Below are 27,534 nucleotides of genomic sequence, written 5' to 3' on the forward strand. Positions count from 1 at the left end.
GAGTCACTGAGCCTGGCAGCCAATTCCCATTTAAGCCGGCTATTACGACAAACATGAGATAGACTTGGGAACTACACTACCGGGCAAAAGAAAGTACACACCCATGTGTGGTGGTGGCTAAAAATGAAACAAACATGAAATGGTTATTTGATGATGATGTATTTGATACGGGTATCATAGTTGTGTCTTGGACCTTATATTTGCTATGTAAGCCGAATGTTTTCCACCTAGAAACGTTTTGATTACCTTTGTACAATTGCTGTTCTATTTTCGTGGTGTGATTTGCTTTCTGTTGTGGGATATCTGTAACAAATTACTATTCGCCATTTTTGTCAGCCCTATCCCTTGGTTTATTTCCGCATCCTGATTGCTTCTCTGTCCTAAATTAGAATTGTCTGTGTTTCTTCCCATAAGTCACGTGTGCGCACTAATGAATAACCGCCACTTAATCAATATGTTGACTTAGGTAAACAAACGCTATCCTTTGATCTCAAAATAACCGCGACGGTTGTCAAAACCATTTCCTCACGTTTAGAATAATCGATTTAGATCAAGCATATTCACTACTAAAGCTAACATGTTATCAGAAATGTTCATGGGACTTTACGTTTTGAGTAACAAGCCTTGAATACAGCGAAATATATTAACCTCTAACTAGACACTCAAAGTTATCAATAGATTATATGGCTTTATACAGCAATGGTGTATAATTGTAAATCATGACCGTAGGAAGCGCAAATAAAATACCTGAATTATCTCAAACAAGTTGAAACTGAAGAAATACACCCAGACTCACGAAAAAGCGTTCTCTCTCTCTCTCTCTCTCTCTCTCTCTCTCTCTCTCTCTCTCTCTCTCTCTCTCCCTCTCTCTCTCTCTCTCTCTCTCTCTCTCAAGAGTCTCTGACTCTTCGAGATGCAATGGCGCTTATGAATCAGGATTCATGGCTTTAATATTAAATACGTGTGCAATGAAACAAACTAAGCCTTAGGATGGAAACGTGCGTCATTTAAACACTAACCTTTAACTATATTGTATTTTTAAAAATATATAAAAAATAACACAAATAACTAATAGAGTGTAGGATATCCATCAAATAAATAAATCAATTTATAGATAGACTGCATGCGTACATGACTGACTATTTTTGGTATCATTGATTGCATTTAAAAGATAACAAGTTAATAAGACTATCAGATTACCATTCTAGCTTATATATTTTTCACAATGACGTTAGTGTTAACCAGTATGGCTGTATCAGGTTTCCCCATAACATCAATTTAATGAATGCAGAGCATGAATTGGGAAAATCGATTGCCTTGCCTGAGGGTAAAGCTATGTCCAAGGGGAGATCACTCTATTTAGAAGGCGCGTGATTTCCGGAAGTTCTCATCATCAAGAAGATGGCAGGGGTGACGGAGACTAAAAACGATCCGAAAAATGTCTTATACCCTGGAAACCCGGATTGGATGAAGCATCTACCCGAAAGTCTACATAAAACTCCCCTGAACGAACTAGCGATACCGGGTAGGTACTTTATCCGGGTTTTTTTTCTAAATGGCGGTTCAGATTTAGCCTAGCTCTAGCAGACGAATTCCAATGGACGCATTCGCTACCGTTAAAGAGGCAGCTAGCCTATCATGGCAGTGTCGATTGCCGATCAGTAGGATAATACGCTGATCAAATCAGTTCGCTGTTGACGCCATGACGTTGATCAGATCATCCTCGGGCGACATGTGGTGATCAGATTTATTTATTCGAAGTGTAATTTTAGAAGTGGCATAAATGCCGGGTGGGGTTTTGCCCGTTTTATCAATTCCAATGAGTTTTTTTCCCTGTCATGTCTTCAACTGAATGCTTAAAGATCAGCCGTTAGGCGCTACGCGTTTGAAAGACTGATTGTATATGCTAAAATACTTGTACTTCTTTGTTGAATCTAAATTGATGAAATGTTACTTGTAATGTAATGTTCCCTAAGCACTGTACACTTCACAAGAATGATCCACTCTGCTCCGCTGGTCCTATGCAATGATTTATGTGATTGATTCAGTCGAAAGATGCAGCCCCCAAGTTCTTTAACAACTAACCTCGAATAATCCGACAGGATATATATATGAATAACGAAAAGGGTTTTAAAAGGATAAGGCTTTTAATCCTATGAACTTCTTTGTGATTTTATGATCCTTCAAACAAAAGTCTCAAATATTCATGAGCATGATAGATTGATGATTAGTATCATGATATTCTATGTTAAAGCAGAGGAATATTGAGTATTGATAGTTTTCTTTGGCTATTCAATATATTCTTAGTAAATTGTGTCCAGTTAATTTGGTATTTTTAAACCAGTGAGTAGACTTTTTGGGAAAACAATTCTGCTTTAAATGCTGTTTCAGGTGATTTCTTATTTGCATCTGTTCATGTGCTATTCAAGTGTGTTACATGTGGGTCAGCTCACATCAGCAATACATGTCTATGTTTACAATTAGGAGATAAACATACCTGTACTTTTTTTTCAATGTAGAGCTAGGTTACTTGTAGATTTATCTGTACTAAATTGAATTTGGAAATGGACGTGCGATGTGAGGTTTCAAATGTTAAATTTAGTGTGGTTAAGCATTCGTTCTACACCGCATGTCACCATTATGACATCATCTCACTCATTGTGATGCAAAAGATATCATGTCACAGTTGTATATAGAAAAGCGCCAAATTCCAAGCTCTCTGTTAATTGTCTCTCAAACTGAAAATACATTCTCTTTGTAGATTTCTATCATGTTTTCTGCATGAAATCTATTGCCTTTGAGTTTTGTAGTACCCACAACTTTGCATTTTGTAACCTATAATTGTAGATATAATTATTTAAATATGCCTCTGACAGTTACTGAAAACTGAAAAAAGTACTATTCTATGAATATTAGCTTCCATGGTTATGCAGCCGTCAAATCATCTGTTCAATGAAAGGGGATTTATTGTGATTTGCCAACCTCCAAAGTCATGGTAGAATGGGGGAGATGTAGTGCCTTTTCGTATTATTCACTGTAGTTGAATTAATGTATAGGTTATATCTGTAAAGAAATATAAGTACTCAGTCTGAAAATTTTGCAGAGTGTTGTTACACAATTGGGTTGAAAATGTTTCATTTGTATTATTATGCAAGGTAAATTTATTTCTCTTGCATATTTTGGCAAATGAATAACTTTATATGGAGATCAGGGGGAAGTATCATCAAAAGTCAAGGCTTACAAACTGGCACAAAGTGCCCTCATAATAATGTAATTCTTAAAACTATGCTGGTTCAACAATACCTTTCCTGGTATTTCAGAAAGAAGTTTAATTAATTTTGGGTTATTGTATTAATGAATAAATTGCAAGTGATTCCATAGCATTTGATTGGCTAACATAGCAAATTTATTTTTACGAATATTTAATAAAAAAACACATATAAAAAAAAGGCCATGCCCACTTACAGATGACTTTTTCCTGACTGGCTGGTTTTCGAATGGTTTGGGGCTTGTATTGCAGTATTGTGCTGAACAACGTCACTGATTTCATATTGTCTACAGTTTTCATGTTGTAATGATTAAATAAGTCTTTGAAGATGTTATTGCTGGCATATAAATGTATAAGCATTGACTTCAATATGTTTTGCATTGATGGAGGTATAAACATGGTGTCCAAGCCGTTTTCTACATTTTTATCTCCATAAAAAAACATATTGAAGTCAATTTCTTAATTCTTGTAACTCCCTTGATAATAAAAAAACAGAAACATGGTACTGAAAAACTTTGTCTACAGTTCAGCGCTGGCTACAAACGATTACACACAAGCTGTTGATCATTCGGCAATCTTTAATCATTGTTAATGACTAAACATGCTGAAACAAACATTACAGGAGGTAACTATTAGTTCCTGTTCTATTTAATTGTATAGCGTATCACGATCTCACAAACTGATGATTCTAGTATAGTGTGTATCTAAGTATCGATCATATCGTAGATATCTGTGAAACGTTACAGCCATTATGTTTAACTTCAAACACTGCAGGGGGGCATGGTCGGCCCAGTCGTCTTAAGGCGCCGCGATTCGCTATGCAGAGTTGCGTCCCTTGGGCACGCCAGAAACCTATGATTGTGGGTTCGAATCCCAGTTCGCCTCGATCATGTTTCTTGGTTTGTCAGCACCATACCCGTGCTTGTGGAATACTGTTAAAAGCGGCGTTAAACCCAACTCCCTCACTCAAACACTGCAGATAGGAATTTTCTCTGTTCAGTGAAACATTGTCCACAGGGTGCTGTTGTACGAAGCGATCTTAGCGCTAAGGTGATCTTAACTCCCATACCTCCAAATAAACTTATGATAGTCGTAGAGCTAAGGTTGTTTTGTACAACAGCATCCTGGCCTATTTGGAGAATAAGCTATGAACAATGATAAATTACAGGTTAACTGGCATAAGTTTGTAAGCCAAGGTTTGGGATATTTTTTCACAAGGGTTTATACAGTTTGTTTGTTTGTTGTTTAACTCCACACTCAGCAATATTCCGGTTATATGACGGCGGTCTGTAAATAATCGAGTCTTGACCAGACAATCCAGTGATTGACATCATGACATCTTTGTATGTGTAATTCTTAGCTATAGAACCATGTCCAGCTCAGTTGCTCATCACTTGCGTGATAAAGGTACTACCATCAGTATCGAAACGTTGTCACTTAGGAAAAATAATGACATGGAACTCCATAAGTCAACTGTCTTCACTGATACTACAGCTTCTGAAAGGCCACGTAAAGATAATGCATAATGCATAATTGATTCCTGTTATTTTGTCGATAATGTGTGTGTGTTTAACACCGCACTCAGCAATATTCCAGCTATATTACGGCGGTCTGTAAATATTCGAGTCTGGACCAGACAATCCAGTGATGGACATCATGAGCATCGATCCACGCAATTGGGATATGATGACATGCATCAACCATGTCAGCTTGCCTGACCACCCAATCCGGTGTCCTCCCATTAGTTAGACGTCCCAATAGTTAGACAGCTTATAATAACACTTTAGACCATTGAGTGCACACTAATCCTTATGCTTCTTACCTCAGACTTTAAAATGGAATAGTCCAGATAAGATCTGACAAACAAAGCAAAGCAGCTTTAAATAGATACTTTAATATTATACTTGACATTTAATGACACTTTACATTTGATAAATTTTATACAGTTTGTAACAACACTTTGTGACAGTTTTTGGTAATGTACACTTTACATTTAATAACTTTTACAGTTTATATATCCCAGACGAAGCAAGTGTCCACAAGCATCTAAATACTCAATAGCAAACTTGTCACCCTGCTGCAGCTGATCTTTGAGGCATACCAGGTGGTTCTCTGTCTCTCTGTAGATTCTCTTGCGGCAGCGTGGTTCCCCACCAAAGTTCAATTGCATCACCTTAGTCCTTTCACTGAACTCGACTTTCTGGATGACTCTGGCATGAATGATGTGTACTTGATCCCATAAACCTAGACATGCTGTGAAGGTACCATCCATGTAAAGGGTGTCAGCTTCCTGGAGGGCTTGTATCTGTTCTGCAGTGGAGAACGCCAGGATCTTGTCATCGTCGCCGTTGCTGAACATGGAAAGGGACGTCCATCTGTTGTCTCTGACCATTTGTCTTCAGTATCTACTGCTGATCGCGACCTGGGTAACGCTGGAATGGTCTTGCGACGATGCCTGAAAAAAAGTTAATTCTTACCAAGTCAAAAATACGGGATGATATTTACCTGTAAATTGCATTTTTCACGCTCTGAAATCATGGCATCGCTGGGATGTTGGCTTCATCTACTTGAGTGACTTGCTCCTCGTACAATGCCCGCATCTGTGTGGTTTCTTCTCTCGCTCTTTTACAAAGATTGCTGACAAAGTTCACTCTGGTTTCATGTTCAGGCGGAACCTGTGCTGAGAGTAAGGTAATGTAGGTAAATTAAACGAAATTGTAACATATATACTCCCTAAACTGTGAGTCCCCTATCCCTACGCAGTACTTTAATCTAATTAGGACTGATCCATTACACCTGTAGGTATATTCCCTCTTTGCCTAAATAAAAATGTCTAACAATTGGGATGTCTAACTAATGGGATATAACCCCAGATCCAGTTTGTCACCTCTTCCGACAAGCATAGTCACCTTATAGAACAAGCATGGGTTACTGAAGACCTATTCTAACCCAGAACTTCACGGGTCGGCTTATACAGAGAGCTAATCTTAACCTGACATAGAAACACATCTGCCCAGAGCATGTCAACATTCACTGTTGATAAATTATTCACGATTGATTGAAAAGTTTGATTATCAATCACAATTGTAGAAGTTGATTCCCAACACTAGTTGTTGTAACCATGTTCCGTGGACATTAGAAAAGGCACCTAGCAGCCTGTGCTGGACGTACAAGGCGGCAAAATGGATCGGGTTGTCAGTCTATGTAACTCGGTTGATTGCGTGTCAGCGTACTCTGACATCGTGTGACATTGCTCATAATATCAATCACTGGTTTGTCGGGTCCAGACTCTACTTACGGAATATCTTCAGGAGTAGTAAACATCAAATAATACCTGTCGAGAGAATATGTTCCCAGTACCCACGCTTGTAAGAGTCAACAGTGAGGATCTTGGAAGTCAGTGTGTTTGTCATATACCCTGACTGAATTGATCCTTACTTATTACCTTCAACCACTGGTTTGCCTGGCCCAGACTCATTTATTTACTGGCCCAATATGAAATTGCAGAAATCTTGCAGAAATATTGCAGACTGTAACTTAAAGCAACACTTACTCTCATATTACAATGATTGAAATGGTGTTAAAGCTAATGAAAAACATTAGTTTATTAATTATTATGCGTTTATGCGTCATATCTCCTGTTTTCTATTTCTAAATGCCATCTGCTATACTTTATCATGCTTTATGTTATGAATAATTATGAATTTTATCATTAATGGATGTTTCAATTAGTATCAATAAAGCATGATATTTTCAGGCAAATAGTCAATACTGTAATTGTCCAATCAATCATCATGATCACAGGCCTGCAATAAATCACCTGAAGCTGTTGATAGGCTGGCTTCAGTAGCTTCAGGTGAATTAGGCTCAGCATTATTGACTGTTGAATGAGTGTTGATGCTATAAACAATCAACCTACATGACAGAAATAGTTTTTATAATCTTCAATTATAAGCCTGTTTCACAGATATCCCAAAACAGGTCTCATGAAAAATGCATGTTGGAGGGAATATTTCACAGTATTGTGTTATGGAAATATGTTACCCTGCAACTGTACTACATAAAACAATCAATATTTCAATGACGACTCAAAATCTGTCCCTAGGCAGTGTCATACATGTTACACTCTGGCGAACAAACAAATTATCATACCTCCATGTCAGAATGATGAAATCTGATTGGTTCACGTGATCTTGATAATTAGATATATTATATGAGTGTTCATGTCATACTATGTTTACGACACAAGTGTCTAATTACCGGATTTAGGCACAAGTGTCGTAAACATAGCATGACATGAAAACAAATATAATGTTACTAAAGAAGATGTCTACATACAGAGATGAATTTTAGTGTTTACCTATAAGGATAGCAAGTCGCAACAGCAGCGGAACCACAATTTGTCGAATGACATCAACAATTGCAAGTGATGACGTCGTTTCTAGTGTGACGTCATTCCGACCTCACGTCACAATAAGATTCAAATGACGTCAACAGTGCCGTCCGAATGACAGAAACAATACACTGTTGTCTTGTGACGTGATATGACCCAAGGGCACATATGATTTTTTTCAAACCCTGATGTGTTTTCCCTCGTACGTAATAAAATATGATGTATCCGGCCCAGGAGGGAAATACATTTCTCAGCAGGAGAATAAATCCCTTATACTCTGCCACGAAAACAACAGCATGCACATGGATTTCTGCCCCGGATATTAAATCCCGTATTCCCCGCTTCTAACAGACTACTGTTTCCTGATTGGCTGATAATAGAATAGAATTGTGTTGCATTAATACGCTGAACGATGTCAATGATTTTGTATTGTTGTCTGCAGTTTTCATGTGTTGATGATTAGAAAAGCAGTCTTTTGAGTTATTTTTGTTGATGTATTTATTTATTATTTATAACAATTGACAATTGTGGAAGTATGTACATAAAAAAAGTCTTGCATACTGTAGCTGGTTTACGTAAAGTGTATACACCGTTTTTTTGTTTATACCTCCAAATATGCAAACTAAACAGAGAAGTGATTTCTTAATTCTTGTAACTCAGTTTGTGCATAATATGCATTATGTTCATTATCGACATACCCATGAAGATCCGGGGTAGAATAGGTCTTCAGCAATCCATACTTGCTGTAAAAAGCGACTATGCTTGTTGTAAGAGGCGACTAACGGGATCAGGTGATCAGGCTCGCTGACTTGGTTGATGCATGTCATCGTATCCCAAGTGTGTGGATCGATGCTCATGATGTCAATCACTAGATTGTGTGGTCCAAACTCAATTATTTCGACTACCATCATCTAGCTGGAATATTGCTGAGTGCTGTGTAAAACAACAAACACACACACACACTCATTATCGACAAAATAACAGGGATCAGTTATGCATTAACTTTAAGTGACCTTTCAGAAGCTGTAGTATCAGTGAAGACAGTTGACTAATGGATTTCCATGTCATTATTTTTCCTAAGCGACAACGTTTCGATAGTGATCACGCATGTGATCAACAACTGAGCCGGACATGGTTTTATAGCTAAGAATTACGTATACAGAGGTTAACAAAAACAACAAACAGGTTTGATCACCTATCATCATTTGTCCCCGTTTGTTGTGTTTCTTTATTTCAATGTCTGCGTCATTGGTTTACGGATCCCCAAACATAGTCAAATAAAAATATAATAAAATGACTTTTCTGACATATTTTAATTCCGCCATCTCTAATGGTATAGAAATAGAAATGGAAATAAAAAAATAAGTTAGCATGAGATATTACTCAAACCAGTTTGTGTTCAAAAGAGGATTCCTTGCCAAATGCAAAATGCAAAATACATAGCAAGGTGTTTACTGCAAAGTTTGAAGCATTGTTGATAGATAGGAGTTACAGCCCTTTGATATGATCTGTTTGTCGTTCAGGTGTTAAAATTGCGATATTCATGTACCTCGTGAGTGCAGTCAAGATTTATTTTTTTTAAATTTCAGACAATGTAAGAACAAAACCAATTTCCTTAAACCTACTATAAAAAATAATTGCCTAACCATGCTGGATATGCTGAATAATAGTACTCTAGTCTCCGTCTTCATCAGTTATCCATTGACACCCATCTTCAAGTTGTGGATTAATTAATCTTGAAATTGTTGTTCTGAGAGGGCACTGGTGGCCCAGTTGTCTGAGGCACCACAATTCGCTCTGCTGAGTTGAGGTCTTAGGTCTGCCAGGAACTTATGATGTAGCCACTTCACTTGGATCATATTACCAGGTTTACACATGCCTGTGGGTTTCACCCAAGTGGTAAACATCTAAAACCTCGAGCTGGCACACAGAGATGCCACTGAAATGCAGTACTGTTAAAGTGGCTTTAAACTTCACTCACTCACTCACCAGTGGTAGAAACTTACAGTTTTAGTCTAATAATCCTTATAATGATAACATATGGCAAAACCCATAAAAATGGCAAATTTCTACTGGTCCTTATGATACCTTAACTATTTGGCAGTTTGGCAAGGACTACAGGACTACAGGGTTTCAGATGGCCGTCGGTCACCGGTCATAGACCGATAAAATTTCTATTTGACCGTTGGTTTGTTTAAGTTGTTGGACTTTTGACCGATAGAAATGCCAAGCAAGCCGTCACACGTGTCATAATTTCAGCATCATATACAGTGAGTGTTCTCTCGCTATTGCGCCCGTCAATAATAGCGCTTACTCGGTTATAGCGGGCGGTAAAGCATGGTCCCAAAATTTACTTATGTTTATAATAAACTCAAGTTTTCCAATGACACGATTTTTTCCCCCCATCTCAAAAAAACATAATCAACTGATCACCGCGATCACGTAACACCGGAAATACCAGTCAACAAATCCCAACTGAAGTACGCAATTTAATCCTATTATTATAATATCTTGTTATAAAAAGGTGTTCATTGTTTATCTGGACTTATGTTTGCAATATATCTTATAGATTTTATTAAGATATATATTCAATAATTATAATAATTTTGGCGAAATCGTATGCGAAGTTATCGGTAGATCGCACAACTCACCGTTATTTACAGCAACCACGGTCAGATTACCGCTATTGACGCCTTGAAACGAACTTTATTTGCAAGAGAATGGATACACATATCATAAATGCCATACCTTGACTCATTTAAAGTCATATTTGAGTCAATTTGACTATTAAATGTCAACATAACACTTTCGCAATCGAAATACATGTAGCGCGGGAAGTCCCTTCGGTGACTGGTCAATTTGTTCAATACGTAAATAATTAGATCTAACAATGTGAAATCTCCGCAAAAACGCTGAAAATCGCGTTTTTTAAAACAGTGGTCCTCGAAAAGAGTCATCTTCCTCGTAAAAATATAATCAAAGATTTAAAAAAATACTCCGAAAATATCGTGTTTCCGGAGAACCGTCGCGGATTGTCCTGTTTTCGATCAGAACTTTCAGCATCAATTATGCCTTTATTATTATTCATGACACAATACTATTATCGTCGGATCATAGGTTTTCGGACATCATACGTTTTCAATCACGAATACTTGCACCATAACGGTAGGTGTCACACAGAAATTATAAATACTCAGATGATGGCTTGATTCTAAGATAAAGTTGTCCTTTATGAATAAGTGAATGAGAAGTTTTACACTTACAGTTTTTCATGTGATCAGCGAGAAAACTATGACTGTTTCTTAGTGTCCGAAAACCCATAACCCTGGGTATGTGTTGAAATAATGTCATGTTTGCAATGTTTTTTTCAACAAAAGGTAAGTAAGTACAAGGCTATTTAAAAAAAATATATATTTCAAAGGTCAGACATTGCACGCTTGTGACCATGGTGACAGTTGTCCTTGTGTCTGGGGGATGGGGGTAAAGTACTGATTTAACTTCGAAATTTTACTGCATCCGGAATCTTTGTTTAAGTGACTTGTTGACTTTTGCCACTGACTTATTACATTTCTTGGGTCCAAGTCATTGAACTGTATACAGCTTTTTGTGTCAAAATCACTGGACTAGTGCCAATTTCTAATGCCACTCACTCACTCACTCACTCACTCACTCACTCACGGTCATAATTAGGGCATTTTCTTAATTTAATTTAGTCATTGTTAGGTTTGTTTTAAGACAAAAATTGCAGTGTCTGGATCCAGAGGTAGATTCATTGAGTGAATATCGAATAACATTAAAGGGCAAGTTCACACAGAAATGAACCTATTTTTCTTGTACTTTTTCCACATTAAAAGTGTTAACCTAGTAGTGTCCTAGACAAAAATATAAAAATATCACAATTAATTAACATATTTTTTGCATTAAAACGATTTATTTTTTTCACATTTACCAAGTGTTCTATTTCCAGAACAAAAACACCATGGCTTATGCCCCTTGCAATATGACGTCATTGGTGCCAATTGATAAACATTATGACGTCATCATGCTTTGTTAGAGCCGCTTCACGTGGTGTAGGTACAGGTGTGTGATTCTAGCGTCTCAGATGCCAGCCAGCATAGTGTTATGCTGAGTCACCACTGCGCCGGAGTGTGTCGTAGGCCATGTTGTTTTACTGCAAGCTGGTACTTGATATCTTTTGCGTTGAGAATAGACAGGGACCCAGTTGAATTGGCACCAATTACGTCATAATCTAAGGGGGATAACTCAGGCCTGTTTAGCTCGAAAAACGAAGGCCTCATAACGGCATAGCATTTTCACACTATTGTGAGCTTCCTACTTTCACTGTGAAAAAGATGAGTTTATATTTTCAAACACAGATACTAACTAATTCTAAAATTGCGTTTTGTTTAGAAAAAGAAAGAAAGTGATTTTTGCGTGTACACTTCCCCTTTAAGGATTAAAAACTCACCAAATATTCACCAAACTCTTTTAAATAAAAAACTTGTGTAGTAACAGGAGCAGCTGGCCTACTTCACTGTGGATGTGTTGACAAGCTATTTCCTGTGTTAACATGCTAGTGGTAATGTTGTTCCTGCATTAAAAAATCAATACTCTGCCTGTATAAAAAATTTATATGCACCCTCATCTATACACCTGTGTTTTTAGGGGGGGAAATGTATTATATTAAGTATATACAAGAAAGTATTGTAATCAAAGAAATATTATATCAATTATTTTTTTTACAGTTGGACATATTTTGGGGTTGATTTCGTTGTCATAATGCTCGTAATCTGTCAGTTTTGCCAGTTTGAAATACAAATGTGTTGACTTAAGTAAGGTTTCACTAACTAGCAGGATGAAACAATCAAATTTGTAATCCCAAATTTAACATTTATTACATTTGACCACTGTCTAATTGGCATTGTGTATTCATAACTACCAGGATCATCTTAGCGCTACGATCGCTTTGTTGAAAAGAGCCCTGGGCCCACTTGCACAAAGTTATCTTAGCACTAAGATAATCATAACTCCCGTACTTTAACATAGGCTTACAATAGTCTTAGCGCTAAGATCACTTTGTGCAAGTGGGCCCAGGGCTCTGTTCAACAAAGTGATCGTAGCCCTAAGATGATTGTTACTCTCAACATAGATTAACGACAGTCGTAGCACTGCTATCGCTTTCTGGAATGGGGCCCAAGACATTATGGGGCTACCTTCTCTTAGAGACCGACCATTTGATATTCTGGCGGAGGGGAGGCTTGGATCTTCTATCGAGATTACATATTTTTTCAGCTAAAGCTACAAACCAGATAATTTGTATATTTATTTTTATTTTCTGTAAGAAAAACACCTCCCAACAATGTCAATTTTGTGGCAGGCAATTTCTTTTTTCTTTCAACAGTCTGAAGCATACCGTATTCGATGTAATAAGCCTCGAAAATTAGAAATAGGGGGATCTTATTAGAATATTATTTTGGTGAAAAAAAGACAGAGTTGAAAGATAAATTTCGTGGTTTATGCTGACAGCCTGAAATGTTTATGTACGACAGATATATGTTACCAGAATTTAATTGCCAATAAAGGGTGCAAATAACACACGAGTGCGTATTATACGCGAATAGGGGAAGGAAGCGGTGCTTATTATATGCGAATAGGGGTCGGAAGGGGTGCTAATGTGGGATTGTTCACTAGCCAGTATATCAGCAAATCTCGCTGTGGGCGCTCATTGGAGCGGGGCGCTTTTTACGTCGAATACGGTAATTATATTTTTCAAGAATTCTCTCCCTCCCGAACCAAATATCAAATGGTTCGTCTCTTAGGAGTAACCAGTCTAAGCTTAGAAAGAGCGGCAGCAACAGCAGCTCGGATGTCCAGTTAATGAGCGATCCAGTTTAACACATTGCTCCCCTGAGCTGCTGCTGGTAAGCCATTTAGCCTCAGGGTAGCATTGAAATAAACATCTTGTTAGCCAATTAATTACCCTCTAACAATTCAATCTCAGTTTATGGTATTGTGTTTACTGTAAATTAGCACCAATCAGTGGTGCTTAGTACTGGGCCATTTTGTTCTTTGATTGGTTTGGTTGGTTGGTTTGTTGTTTAACGCCGCACTCAGCAATATTCCAGCTGTGTGACAGTGGTCTGTAAATAATCGAGTCTGGACCACACCATCCAGTCATTGATATCACAAGTTTGCCATTGTAACAATGTATTGAGGTTAAAAAATTCAAATAATCCTAGTTTTTGGTGGTGTTAACACACCGGGTAATACTGCAGGTGGAAATATTATTGATATTATGTTTCTTGTTGAACCTCAAATCCTGTTCCTATAAAAAGGTGACAGTTGCAGTACGTTATAATCCTGCTGCTTCTACCTTTTGTACTTTAGGTATTTTCCTGTCTCATAGTAACCCTGTGAGAGGTACTTCGTAACTTTCAAGTGATATCTGCTCAGAGGTTGTACATTTGAATTGTAAGACCTAGGTTTTACAATTGAAGTTTTATAAATTGGAGTTTTGATTAGCTAAAAGCTAAAAATGAAAGTTCCATGATGTTAATCAAACCTGCATCCACACATATGTTGTTGATTTTTGTAACCCTCTGAGCCACCAGGCCACTAAAGTTTGTTCAGTTTTACATGTCATGACTTCAGATGTGTGCATGCTGCACATGGTCTTACTCTCCCATGGTCTTACTCAATTGTTACCACTATAAGGTATCACAATGTTTTATTATTTTCTCTGATATTCCTTGCATTTAGACGGTTGCTAGGTTGGATAAATGCAGGCTTTTCGCTAGCTCGTGGTTTTACTTATTAACCAAAACTTAGGAGGAGTTTATCCTTCACTTAGAATGTTTAAATAATTATTGTAATGCCAGCCACAATGTTTCTAATGATTTTTTTCAAAACTGCCTGGGTAGGAGGTGAATCAACTACAGTGTATTTCCAAATTCAAAAGTACAATAAAACGGAAGTGTGAAAAAGTGTGAAAAAGTCTAGATTATCAAGGTAATAATGTCACACTCCATGTGTTTTGAAAAATCTGCTCGGAGTGAATTATTCAAAATTGATTTCTTAATTTAAGCCCATGGGATAAAAAATGAAAAAAAGTCATTTAAGCTAAACACCCAAGGAGCTAAAATATGTGCATTCCTGGCACTAGCTTAGTATCTTCTTCGGGTTTATGACAATCTCATTTAAATGAGATCTTAGTTCTCGCTACCGCTAAACAACGATCTGAGGACATTCCATTACAGGTCACGACAGATCAACCTTTTGCGACTAATGGATTGACTGACCAAAAAGTCAACATTAGCCAATCAGAAGGCAGCTTTTCTTATTCTGGAATGGCTAATAGATTCACTAGATTGTATGGATTCAGTCATACAGCCTATAACTGTTGTTATTGACTACCATCACATGGTTTGAATTTTGCTGAGTGTGGCTTTAAAACACAAACATAAAAAACTTTCATTAAAAGCTGAGCTGAATGACTATTCCGTTCATTTTTGAGTATGTGGATATATTTTACAATTTTTAAGTTGAGGTGCTCTTTGTTCGGGTACATTGTTTGTGAATAGGTTCCAAGTTTGTAGAAAACATGATTTCATGCATGTACAGGACAAATTGACTTTAGCATCACTCATGGTACAACAAAAAATCATAATCCAATATCAAATAAACAGACATTGACAAAAGGTATGAAGAATGATTAATATTACTGATACAAAGGTTGGACCAAAATGTCATACATTATGTATTCTGTATGTGGTAAGGACATACATTTGTCCATGTGGTAAGGCTGTATATTTGTCCATGTGGTAAGGCTGTATGTATATTGGGCCCTTGTGGGATTGAGGCTGTATATTTGTCCATGTGGTAAGGTGGTATAGTTGTACATGTGGTAAGGCTGAATAGTTGTCCTTGTGGTTAGGTGGTATAGTTGTCCTTGTGGTAAGGCTGTATAGTTGTCCTTGTGATAAGGCTGAATAGTTGTCCATGTGGTATGGCTGAATAGTTGTCCTTGTGGTAAGGCTGTATATTTGTCCATGTGGTAAGGGTGAATAGTTGTCCTTGTGGTAAGGCTGTATATTTGTCCTTGTGGTAAGTCTCTATATTTGTCCATGTCCATATACACAAGATCTGATCAACTTCTTTTGTTTTCAGGGTCCCATGATTCTTTCACATTCTACCTGGATAAGACTTCGGATGTGGGACCAGACACATCTCAGGCCATCCGTGATCTGGTCAAGGTCTTCGGGGGAATGGCCAAGGATGTCATCTTCAAATGGTCTCAAACTCAAAGCTTATCCTTTGCAGATCAACTAAAAGCTGGAATACGCTATTTCGACCTCCGCATTGCCTCGAAGCCAGGGTCCGAGGATACTTATTTCATACACTGTCTATACGGCAGCAAAGTGGAAGCCTCTCTGCAGGAAATAAATGGTTATCTGGAAGAACATCCGACGGAAGTCATCATCTTGGATTTTAACCACTTCTATGGCATGAATGAGTCCATGCACAAACAGTTCATGTCGGTAATCTTAGAAACCTTTGGCGCCAAGATCTGTCCTCAGAAGGACATGCAAAGCCTGACCCTGGACGAGCTTTGGCAGAACAAGTTCCAGGTGGTGGTCATCTATCAGGACGACGTTGTGAATGACTTTGACCAATTCTGGCCTGCCAGCTGCATACAGTCCCAATGGGCCAATACCACTGATCCAGCCAAGATGACTCAATTCTTTGAGAAGATGCACAGTGAAAATCGTCCGGCAAATACGTTTCGAACCTACCAAGGCGTTCTGACTCCAGACGCTACTTACATAATCAGCCGCTTCTCTGGAAGTCTCAAGAACGATCTGGTGGCAAAAGCTGATCCTGTCTTTGTTCAGTGGCTGAAGAAGAAGACGCGAGGGGAAAATGGCATCAATATCTGCACTATGGATTTTATTGAAAAAGAAAGCTTTATCTTTGAGCTCCTTGGTATGAATAAGTAACAGATGATGCCAACACGCACGTCTCATGTTGTGGATGTTTGCTTTTTTCTTGTTCCTGACACTGGTTTTCAGAGCACGATAACTTGAGAAGCCCTGTGTGCACTGGTTTTCTTTGATGACTGACCTGAGAGAAATACATTGTGGAGAACTCGGACATATGGAATACTTAGTTTACTGTATCCTTTTAGTTCAGAAATAATGGCCTTAGTTGATGTCTACAGTCTTTCGAGTAGGTTCGGACTGTTCTTCATAGTTGCAGCTAGGATATAGTTTTAGTTGAGATGATTATTATTTCAGGTGTTATTGTATGCATTGGTAACAGTTATTTAATACTATAGTATTCTGGGGCTATTACGTGATACAGATCCAGCATGAAACTATACTGATTTGCATCGTAGGCAAAGTATTTCTGTACCCTTGTCTTTAGTTGCCAAACAATGACTATCCATATGTGCACTCTTTATGTTTCACTGAAAAAGTGCAATGTTCAACTCAAATATCTTTTATTTGTAAGAACAGACCTGTATATTGTCTTGTTGTGACAAACCTTCCCTAAAGTTGGTGATATGAAGAAGACTTTAGAATGCTGTTTTATTGAAATATGTTTGTATTTTGTAATTTTTTGTTTAGATTTTAGTGAACATTAACCCTAATTAATCCTGAAACTCACTTTTTGTCTCCCGACTCTTGGCCAATTGTCAATAAGATATGTAATAATTAGTTTGAGAGTCATGATCATTTCCGAAACACAACACTCAGGGTAACCCTGTAGACTGTTGGATTTCTGTGTGGAGCTTTGTCTGAACTGGCAACTTTTGAACCACACAGGCAATTTATTTGTCTTGCCAGTCCAGCTGTCTGGCTGGAATATCTCTGAATTTTACACACTGATATTGATCAGTCAAACATAAATTAAATTGGTCTTGACAAACGATGCAAATCAAAATATTTAGATACCTGAATTTGTATTGTCATTAGCATTGTGACAGTAAATCATGGTCATTGTAGGTAATACTTCACATGTGTTTGTTCTGAAATGGGAAATTACTCTAGTCATTGCTAGTCTGTACAGTAAAAGCTTCTACACAATGTTTCCATTTCAAAAATACTATGCCCCAAAAAGTAGGGGATAGTGGGAATCATCAAGGCACATCTTCACATGGTATTAGCAAATGGAAATGATATGATCATATCTGCTTGGGAGTAGGCGGTCAGATCTAATGGGTTCTAATGGTTGGTGTGATGAGAAGGTTGCGCGCAAGGTCGTTAAAGTGGTCGGGGGCCAAATTCGAAATTTACATTTTGCAGCCAATATCACTGATATCGGGTAAAACCACCTCCGTTGGCCAGACATGCACCAATTCTTCGAGGAATGATGAGTCGACCAATGTCCGCTTGACACATGTTGTTCCACTCATCAGTGAGAGCAACACCGAGTTCATTGAGAGTGGTGGATGGATTTTGACGTACACGTCTGCCAGTGACGACCCAGATGTGTTCAGTAAGGGAGAGGTCAGGTCTGAGTGCGCACCATGGCATAACATAGATCTTTTGCTGTAAGGGGAATTGGGTCACAATCTAGGCATGATGAACATGTGCATTATCATCTTGAAAGATGCAATGTTGCCCAACATGTCGTGCAAATGGCACACAAATGGTGCAATGATGTTGTCCGGATAGTATTGACCTGTGACTCGGCCATGGACAATATGGAGTGCGCATTGTCATTGTGATAGCACCCCATGGCATTATGGACCCACCACCCAAACGTCCATAAAACGCTCATTAGGACGTCTCCAAAATCTATTCCTTTGACCATAGAAGTCGAGGGTTAACCTCGATTTGTCAGAAGACATGACATTAGCCTAACGTCGATTATCCCAGTGCTGACATTACCTACACCACTGACGCCTCTGACTCAAATGACGTGCAGTAAATTGTGGCATGACACGTGAACGTCATGCACGCAAATGTTACCTGTGCAGACGATTTTGCATCCTCTGGCATGTACTTTTACACCAGTTGCCTGTTGCAACCGGTCCCTTATCTGAGGGGCAGTGTGCAACCGATTTCTTAATACCATCGATCTGACTAATCTGTCCTGGGCTGGACTTGTTGCCCTTGGGCGTCCGTAGCACATCAATCATCACTGTTGCCTGTTTGTTGGTATTGGGCCCACAATCTGCTCGATGACGAATTGAAAAACATGCAGCGTTGGGATGACAATATTCTGACACGTGTCCACCCGCAGCATGTCTATGGCACGTAAACATTCAGCACATTGCAAACGTCATCATCAATCCTATTGCTTCTTTAATGATTAAATGTGTCTAGTAAAGTGTCTTTGAGTGTTTGGTTCCAAAATAACATTATGCGTCTGGCATACCACCCCTTGGACGTGCTGTCCAAGGTCACATGCTTCATGACTGTCAATGTTGTTTGGCAGCTTAATTTCTTCAGAAATGTTCTTACACATAAATCACTTGCTTTCATTGCTAGACATTAGTTTGTTCTCCTGTAGTTTCACCTGAAAACAAAATATTCCCAACAATTTTTGCATAGTATACATTTCAAGTTTCATGATTAGCAAAAGGGTGCAACTTGAATCACTTTCGAGTTTTCTCAACACAGAACTTCATATCTACTTCTTCTTTTTTAAAGAAACCCAGTAATTGTAATTGTATTATCTTGATTAGAGGGACTTAATTATCTATATATCACTTTAGTAGCTATGTGCGAAAAAAGGCTTGTCCAATGAAAATTTCTATCAAGCAGCCAACTCACTTCAACCTCAATTGAGGACATGGGCAATCAAATTGTGCTGCAATGAATCTGTGAAAACCTCTCAGCAGTGCAGACAACTGAGTTAATGGACTTTCAATGTCAAACAGCTATGGCCTCAACTAGCTTTCTGTTATGCTTAGGAACAATTTAGAAGATGTTGCACGACCACCAACACTCTGGCTTGCCCAAAGGCAGGGTAGGATGAGGACCATGTTGGATAACCTAAAAACAAACACCTTTGTAAAATCATCATGATAATCATCAAACATGTTCAAATAAATGAGAAGTTGACCTTTTCTTTTCAATACTTACCTGTTTTCAACTTATAACAGCTCCAAATGTAGAGAAAACACTAAATGTAACAAAAGCCTACCTTTGAATGTTTTCAGAGCGCTTTTTTTCAATATTTCAATTCTTTCACCCAAGCTGAATTAAAGTAAACATATGGTGAACGAATTAGCTTGACTGACGCTTAAATCGTGTTTAGATTTTTACTTGTATTTCATCCTTTTCACTTTTTTTCGCCAGACTTATGTCCTTGATCATGTCAGCAGTAAAAATATTGTACATTTAAGAAAGAAAAAAAGGGGAGTTGTCTTGCATTTGGACATGTCTTATTATTTTCCTACCATTTCGGTAACTTTGTCAAGTGGGCTTAAAAAGAACCCTTACCTTACCTCTTTCTTTGCTAACAGGGCAGAAGATGTTGTAGACTTCAGGCGGGCAATGTGTCATTAAAGTTTATGAGATTAGCCCATTCACTTTCAATTGGATGTTAGTGCAGGTACTGCTTCCCACCAACTAACTACCATTGAGAGGTTTTACAATGAACACAACTACATGTATTTAAATTTTGATCAAAACATATTGGTTGATGGGGGAGGATTATTGATTTAATATGCATACAGAAAATCAATGCTGAGTGTTTGTCAGAAGATTTCTCAATCAAAACCAGCGTAACAAATTGGCACTAGTCCTGTAGTCCTTGCCAAACTGCCTAGTAGTTAAGGTATCCTAAGGACCAGTAGAAATTTGCCATTTTTAAGGGCTTTGTTATATGTTATCATTATAAGGACTAAAAATGTTAGTTTCTACCACTGAAAACCATTCTCCATCTGATACAGTTTATCATCCATTTTCAACATTCTGATACATTTACACAACAGGGTCAAGATTGATCCATATGTTTGGTCATTGAGAAAAGATTTCTAACTGTCTTTTGAAATTCAGATCTTTAGCATGTTGAGTAGAATGTTCTATCAAAATATTTTTTTTGTCATTTGCAAAAATCCCTGTATGATTAATGAAAAGTAAATTTATCAACGTCATAAGATCTAACCATGGTAACCATGGTAACAATGGTCACAATGGAGTCATTATTACTCTTTCAAAAGTGGATTGGTTTGCATTTTGTATAACTCTTGATATAATCATGTTATCCAGTCCTCTAAGTAACGACCATTTGGGCAGCCAAAATGTGACTTAAATCCATGATTGGCGGCCTAAATGTATCTACTGCTCACCTCTTGGCTACCTAAAAGTAATGTAACTGGCAACATTTTCTGTTTAAGATATGTGTTGGTTCCTAAAAACCTAGGTTTTGCTCTTAAAATATTCATGTTAGGAGCCGCTTCACCATCTGTATGACAAATAGCCATTGAGGCATTTAGATACATAAAGATGACAATCAACTAGTTGACCAATTGACTAGCTATGAATTACTGAAATCACAGTTTGTTCATTTAGATCCAAGTGTGTCCAGTGACCTGAGCTAATCAGATTCATCAGAATCAAATCTTAACACAGATATGTTACTCTGATTTGATACCTCTCTACATTTGACAAACCTTCAGATAGGTCACGCCCAGTTCACTTCCTAATCAGCCAATGAGAGTGGAGGCTTCTTAATTCTTTGTACAAGTAAACAAAGCATTTGATACTACATATCTGACCTTTGATTTTCAATATGAACCCAAGCAGGCAGTTCCAAATGGAAAGTAATGTGGCTATGCCATATTGTGGAAACCTTACAGCCTGGCCTTTCAATTGCATCTTTCAATCAACTATATAAGTATTTCTTTCATCCATATGATCAGTGGATTCATTTTTCCCACGCCAAACAGAATTAAACTTCCCTTACTGCACTGTCTATGTCAAGGCCTCCAGTGAGACAAGGGGCGGTCAGGTAGCCTAGTGGTTAAAGCATTCGCTCGTCACGCTGAAGACCCGGGTTCGATTCCCGACATGGGTACAATGTGTGAAGCCCATTTCTGGTGTCCCCCATCGTGATATTGCTGGAATATTGCTAAAAGCGGCGTAAAACCATTCACACACTCCAGTTAGACAATGAAGCCAAATTGTTTGAGAAAGGTGGCATCTGATTGGCTCAAGCCCGCACACCTGTCTTTTGGATTGGGCAGTCAGGGTTCACTCGACATTAGCGTCCAGTGGAGAACTTATCAGAACTTCAACAAGAGAAGTATTAACACAGTGTAAAAGACTTGAATGACATCACATCGGAACCAGTCTTTTTTTCACAATTTTCAAGTATTTTAGGGATGATTAATTTATTATCAGGATTAAAGACCATATTCAGAACAAAACTATCTCCCTGATGAGTCTCTACCATGGTATTGAAAAAAGCAGAACAAAGTTCAACTTCACAAACTTTTGATGTCAACTCATGTCTTTGACATAAAGACATTTTGGCTTTTTAATCCTATTTTTATAAAGAATTTCTTGTTATTTCAACACCAATCTTAAAAATCAAACATACATTTGACACTACATCCTTTGAACAAATAATAATTTGTGACATTTACAAGATTGTATGTGCATCAAACTAGATGTGCCTAGGAGCATTAGTTGCATCACAATCATCACAATCTTGTTCTTGGTACAAGTTTTCATTATAAAACCAAATTTCAACTAGGTCACATGTTGTGTTGGCGGTGAGTGACGAAGCGCGTCTATCTCCGTGTTGGTAGTTTTGTGTACAACCTTGTATTATAGTGTTAGTCGTGTTCAGTATTGTTAGTGGCTTCGGAGTCTGCATGTAGGTCACATGGCCTGTGATCATGCTGTGAGGTCATTGTGCCATCCTGATATGGTACAGTCATAGACATCCAGTTGTGAGTTTGGTTGGTAGGACCAGTTGTTTGCTAGTCTTGTAAATAAGGACATTTCCATATCTTGTTCATATGGTTGTTTGAGATATGTATATGTTTTGGAATATTTTAATGATTATAATTCTATTTGTATTTTTGTCAGTCACAATTAACATGATTAACATTTGGTCATGTACTTCTCGGTGCTGTTGTACAAAGGATCTTAGTGCTAAGATGATCGTACTTTAACTCCCATACTTTAACACAGACTTACGTCATCATAGCGCTAAGGGTGTTTTGTACAACCGAAACCTGGAAGCCTTCTTTATAATTCCTGATGTGGAATGGCAACCAGCACCAGAAAATGGAACTCAAAGAATATCTGTGTCGTTTTGGTCTTCCTTCTATGCCTTGCTTTTATTCTTTCTGTTGCCTATGCACAGTCAAATGACACACTGACACAATTTTTGTATTTTGTTTTGATTATTTAAAACAAGGAGATGACATGAGCAGGAATATTGATTTTGGGTTGGCAAATTAGAGTTACCTGCCCTTGGTTATGAAAAAAGTCCAGGCACAAAAATATTGCCCTTGGTGTCCTTAAACCTGGCATTGTGCAGTGTCCTTGAAGTGGAGTGGGTAAGCTAAAGGGCTGTAATGATACACTGGTACCTACGATGTCATCAGTACTAAGGCTCAGACGATACTTGAATCATGACTTTGTGAGATTTGATGCCCTATAAATAGAACAGAAACTGAAAGAGTTATCTCCCGTAATGGCAGAAGTAGCATAGCGCAACAAGGGCGTGGTGATAGAGGACGTGCCTGCTATTAAACTATTACATATAATAACCATCCCTTCATTTAGAACTGTTTTGTTCTTGGTTTTTTGGTCGACTAATTTTTATTTTTGAGGTAATAATAAGTAAATGTATGAAGCTAATGGTTTTAGAGTTTTATTTCCGTGATTCCATCATTTCTTACTATTTGTTGGTGTATCGTGATACCAGTGGTACCATCAGTCCATTTTATTTCGAAAAAAATCTTTATTTCTGTATAAATTACCACCAAAGACAATAAATAGATCTTAATTGTGCACCCCCCCTTTTAAAAAAAGCTGTATCCGCCCATGCAGTCTATCGTGGTACGTATTGTATCACAAGATACGAGGCTGTACTGAGCTCCAGTAAGCTGTGCTTCTTGTAAGACATCAAATATCAGCACCAGTGGGATCTGTTTCAATATGCATGTCTTCTTGGAGGTCAGAAAGAAATGTGTGACTACCGTCATCTTTTGTGTTAGCCATGTAGATCACATAAAGACATTACTGGTTCTATTCAGAGAGATTGGAATTGGATAGAATACAAAATTAGATTTGATCAGACACAATTTTAGAAGCCTTCGGACATGTTTTGTGATGGCAGTTGGAATTCTATTTCAGTATTGATTTGGCTGAATTAGCATAAACATGATGAAGAAATTGCAAGACCACATGAGCTGATATAGTACATCTGCAAGGAATTCCACTGAAAGTTATGACTTTATTATAAATGACCAACCCCGAGGACAATGGTCATGATAAATGTATTCTCCGTTAAAGGAACAAACTGCCAGAGAGTACTAACAACACTGTAATAATAATAATAATAGTCCATTTATGATGAGCCAAGTGAATGCTGAAGACACATGCTATAATTACCCAAGTCAGTGGATCAGTGTGCACACAAGTTTCATTCTCAGCTCCTTGGGGAATATGAGTGACAATGTTGAATGTAGTTTGTCCATCATTGTGTGTTGCAATAGTTCTAGATCCTTTATTTTAAACAGTCGCTATACAAGTGCAATAATCTTGGACGCGACGTTAAAACCCATTTCACCTCACCACCTTATTTCAAATATACAGTTCATTTTTCTTGCATCTTTCATGTTTGTTATATGCTCTAAATGTTTTGATCTATATTTCACTGACAACTGCTCAGTACTCAAAATATGTTTATAAAATGCTTTACTGAAGGTTGACCTGAACAGTTCTAAAGCTTTAGAAAAAGGGTTTGTACATCTTGTATATTTTCTTTCAAAACAATTAATTGTCATGATTATGACTGACAAAAATACAATCACTTTGTTGGTTAATTATCACTAATCACGTGCTTACAAACAATTAGCCTGATGAATATGATTAAACAGGGCTTTCACTGTTTATGTTGAGTGTTTCCTAGAATGTACCAAGGTTGTTGTTTTAGAGATTATATATTCGATCTATCATAGTTATCACAAATGTTTACAAATTCATTGTAATGTGAAATAGACACATCTTCTGTTGCCATGGATACTATGAACTATGATTTGTTCATCATTTACTGGGGCAGTTGGATAGTCAAGTGGTATGTGTGTCATCTTTCTCGAGTTTAAATCCTTCATCATGTACACCAGTACAATTACTTATCAAGGTATCCTGAACCCAAATCTCATTAGAATCAGATCTTTTACTCGGATCTGGTGCCGCCCAGTGTGAGGGTCTGACAAATCCTCCATAGGAGTTGACGCCAGGGGAACTTCCTTATTAGCCAATCAGTGCTGAGGCTTTTAAATACTCAGTATGAGTGAACAAATCATTCAGAGCAGCATATTCCTATTTCTGACTCTCACAGTTCCAAATGGAATATGAAATAAACCTCACTATGTTGTTATGTATATTTTATACACTTTTATTTCTAAATGCCATGGCATGAAATTTCTGAAATAAATAAAGTTGAATTACCAAATTGTTTCACAAGTCACAATGTTTGGTACAGAGTTGTGTCCCTTAACAGGTCACTGTAGAGTTGTGTCCCTTAGTTGTCACAAGTCACTGAATGAAGCTGATATCTGATTGGTTGAGAATCAACACTTTCTTAATTTACCTTGTTCAAAGTTTGCTGAGAGTTTGTCTGATGCAACCTCCTGTGGCGTGTTTGCTGTATCTTGATACAGAGACGTGTAGTATCATTGTACAAGATCTGATCTTAATGAGTGCCCAACCAATTATATAGTGTTGGTATGGTTGTGTAATAACATACGCACTGACACTTGATTCTATATCTTTCACATCTAATGTTATTTTTGTATACTGACAAACACAGTTGTAATTTCCAATATTGTTCATGAAGATGTGTCTATTTTTCTACAATATGACTGTATTCCTTTTGCATTAAGTATTTTGACACCTAAAATTACATCATAGCTTTTTTATTTTCAGGAAATTTATTTTATATTGACCAAATAGAGACATATTTTTAGATTGACACTTGTTTTATATGAATCACGTAATAGGTATTATCGACAATCACCTCAATTACGATGCCAAAATATTTCTTCATTATTCAGCCTAGGCTGTAAGAATATGCAATTTAACAGAATTATTTGAATTTGCACAGCAACAAAGGCCACTGTCACTGTAGGCCCTCACTCTTGTTATAGGTATTTCTGTTCACAAGTACTAAGGAGTTAATGGTATATCTTCTCTGCACTGTCAGAAACTGGAGTACAACCTCATCTCTTTTTCTTGAAGGATTTACACTGTATTGGTGTGAACTTGGGATGATAATTGGCCCCATAGACTCTTTTAATATGCAATCTTTATAAAGTCAAAATTACAAATATTATGTTAATTTCAAATATATCTGCCTCATTATGTTTGTGTTCATACAATTTGAAATCTCTGGTTGATTTCATTCTTTTATTAGAATAATACATAGTCAGATGTTAAAAAGCATAGTTAACCTTTCAACTGTCAATAATATTTTAACTACTATATACAATAATTTGTTCAAAATAAGATACGAAAACAAATTTTCTGGAAAATTCATTGGAAATCACTCTTCGGAAAGTTTTTCAATTTTTCATTGACTGTTTATCAATAATCAGTTTTTGTGATATGTTTGTTACCATGGTTACTATGGTTCAAATTTAAAACATTTTTTTTTTTCTGAAATCGTTTGGTATCGTTTATGAGTACATGTTATCACGGTTATACATCTATTGTTTTTGTCCTAAGCATGCTTCCCAGTGAATAGAAATCCATACGTAACATTAGGAACAGATATCACTTCATCAAATATTTATGTGAAGATAACAATATATAGCTCATCGCTACATGTGGTATGTATAATGGTGACTGGTTATTTTAAGCTTTTCCCTCCAGCCTGAAATGTACACCTTCCAAGTCAATCTGTTTGTTTATGAACATTCTGACAAACTGTAAACAATGCTTTTTACAGGAGTATGTGAGAGGGCAGAGAGATAGAAGAATGTTGTTTCCAAGGAAACAAGTCACCTCAAGTTGCTTTCTGAGTTTATGTATGTTAAATGGATGTTTTCTACATCCTTACCCTTTTTGTTTGTTTTTGTTTGTTTGTGTGTTTGTTGTTCAATGCCGCACTCAGCAATATTCAAGCGAAATGGTGGCAGTCTGTAAATAATCGAGTCTGGAACAGACAATCCAGTGATTGACATCATGAGTTTCGATCTACGCAATTGAGATACAATGACCTGCATCAACCATCATGTGCATTTATAATGTGCCAAATTCCATTTACCAAGTGGATGCTCAGAGCACTACACTATTATTACCCTGGTCAATGGATCAGTGTGCGCTCGATTTTCTTTCTCAGCTCCCTGGGGAATATGCAACCCATGCTGCCTGTGAGGCACTAGAAGGTTAACAGCCACATTAACATTGCATCCTACCGGGTACCCACTCACTGCTGGGTGAACAGAGGCACATTTAGAACAAAGGCACTTGCCTAAGGAGACACCACATGTGGTACATGTGCTTCAGTGTAGGGCAGGTCAGAGGCCCCAGAAACTCTCAGGAGTCAAGCTGCTCGTAGAGACTGCCGATGCTTAGCTTCACCTGATTTGTGACCTGTGCACTGTGCACAGGACCATGTGCCACCACTAATTAGCTACTGTAAGCGGCAACTTCACTGGATCAGGTGGACAGGC

The 27,534-nt window shown here is 37.6% G+C and overlaps 1 protein-coding gene across 1 annotated transcript; it reads left to right on the plus strand.

The window, feature by feature from the left end:
- Window positions 1–1,383: 1,383 nt before the first annotated feature.
- LOC124140136 (PI-PLC X domain-containing protein 3-like) lies at window positions 1,384–27,248 on the plus strand. Its single transcript, XM_046507531.2, has 2 exons — window positions 1,384–1,525; window positions 15,828–27,248. Exons 1-2 carry the CDS (start codon window positions 1,402–1,404, stop codon window positions 16,655–16,657), a joined length of 954 nt encoding a protein of 317 aa, XP_046363487.1. The 5' UTR covers window positions 1,384–1,401; the 3' UTR covers window positions 16,658–27,248.
- Window positions 27,249–27,534: the final 286 nt, after the last annotated feature.

The sequence above is a fragment of the Haliotis rufescens genome, unplaced genomic scaffold (genome assembly GCF_023055435.1).
Source record: "Haliotis rufescens isolate VD_foot unplaced genomic scaffold, xgHalRufe1.0.p SCAF_23, whole genome shotgun sequence".
Classification (NCBI taxonomy): Eukaryota; Metazoa; Mollusca; class Gastropoda; order Lepetellida; family Haliotidae; genus Haliotis; species Haliotis rufescens.

Coding starts and splice junctions, on each gene's coding strand:
- LOC124140136 (XM_046507531.2), top strand. CDS start 1,402: ATGGCAGGGGTGACGGAGACTAAAAACGATCCGAAAAATGTCTTATAC. Junction 1,526..15,827: donor GAACGAACTAGCGATACCGG/GTAGGTACTTTA, acceptor TTTTGTTTTCAG/GGTCCCATGATTCTTTCACA.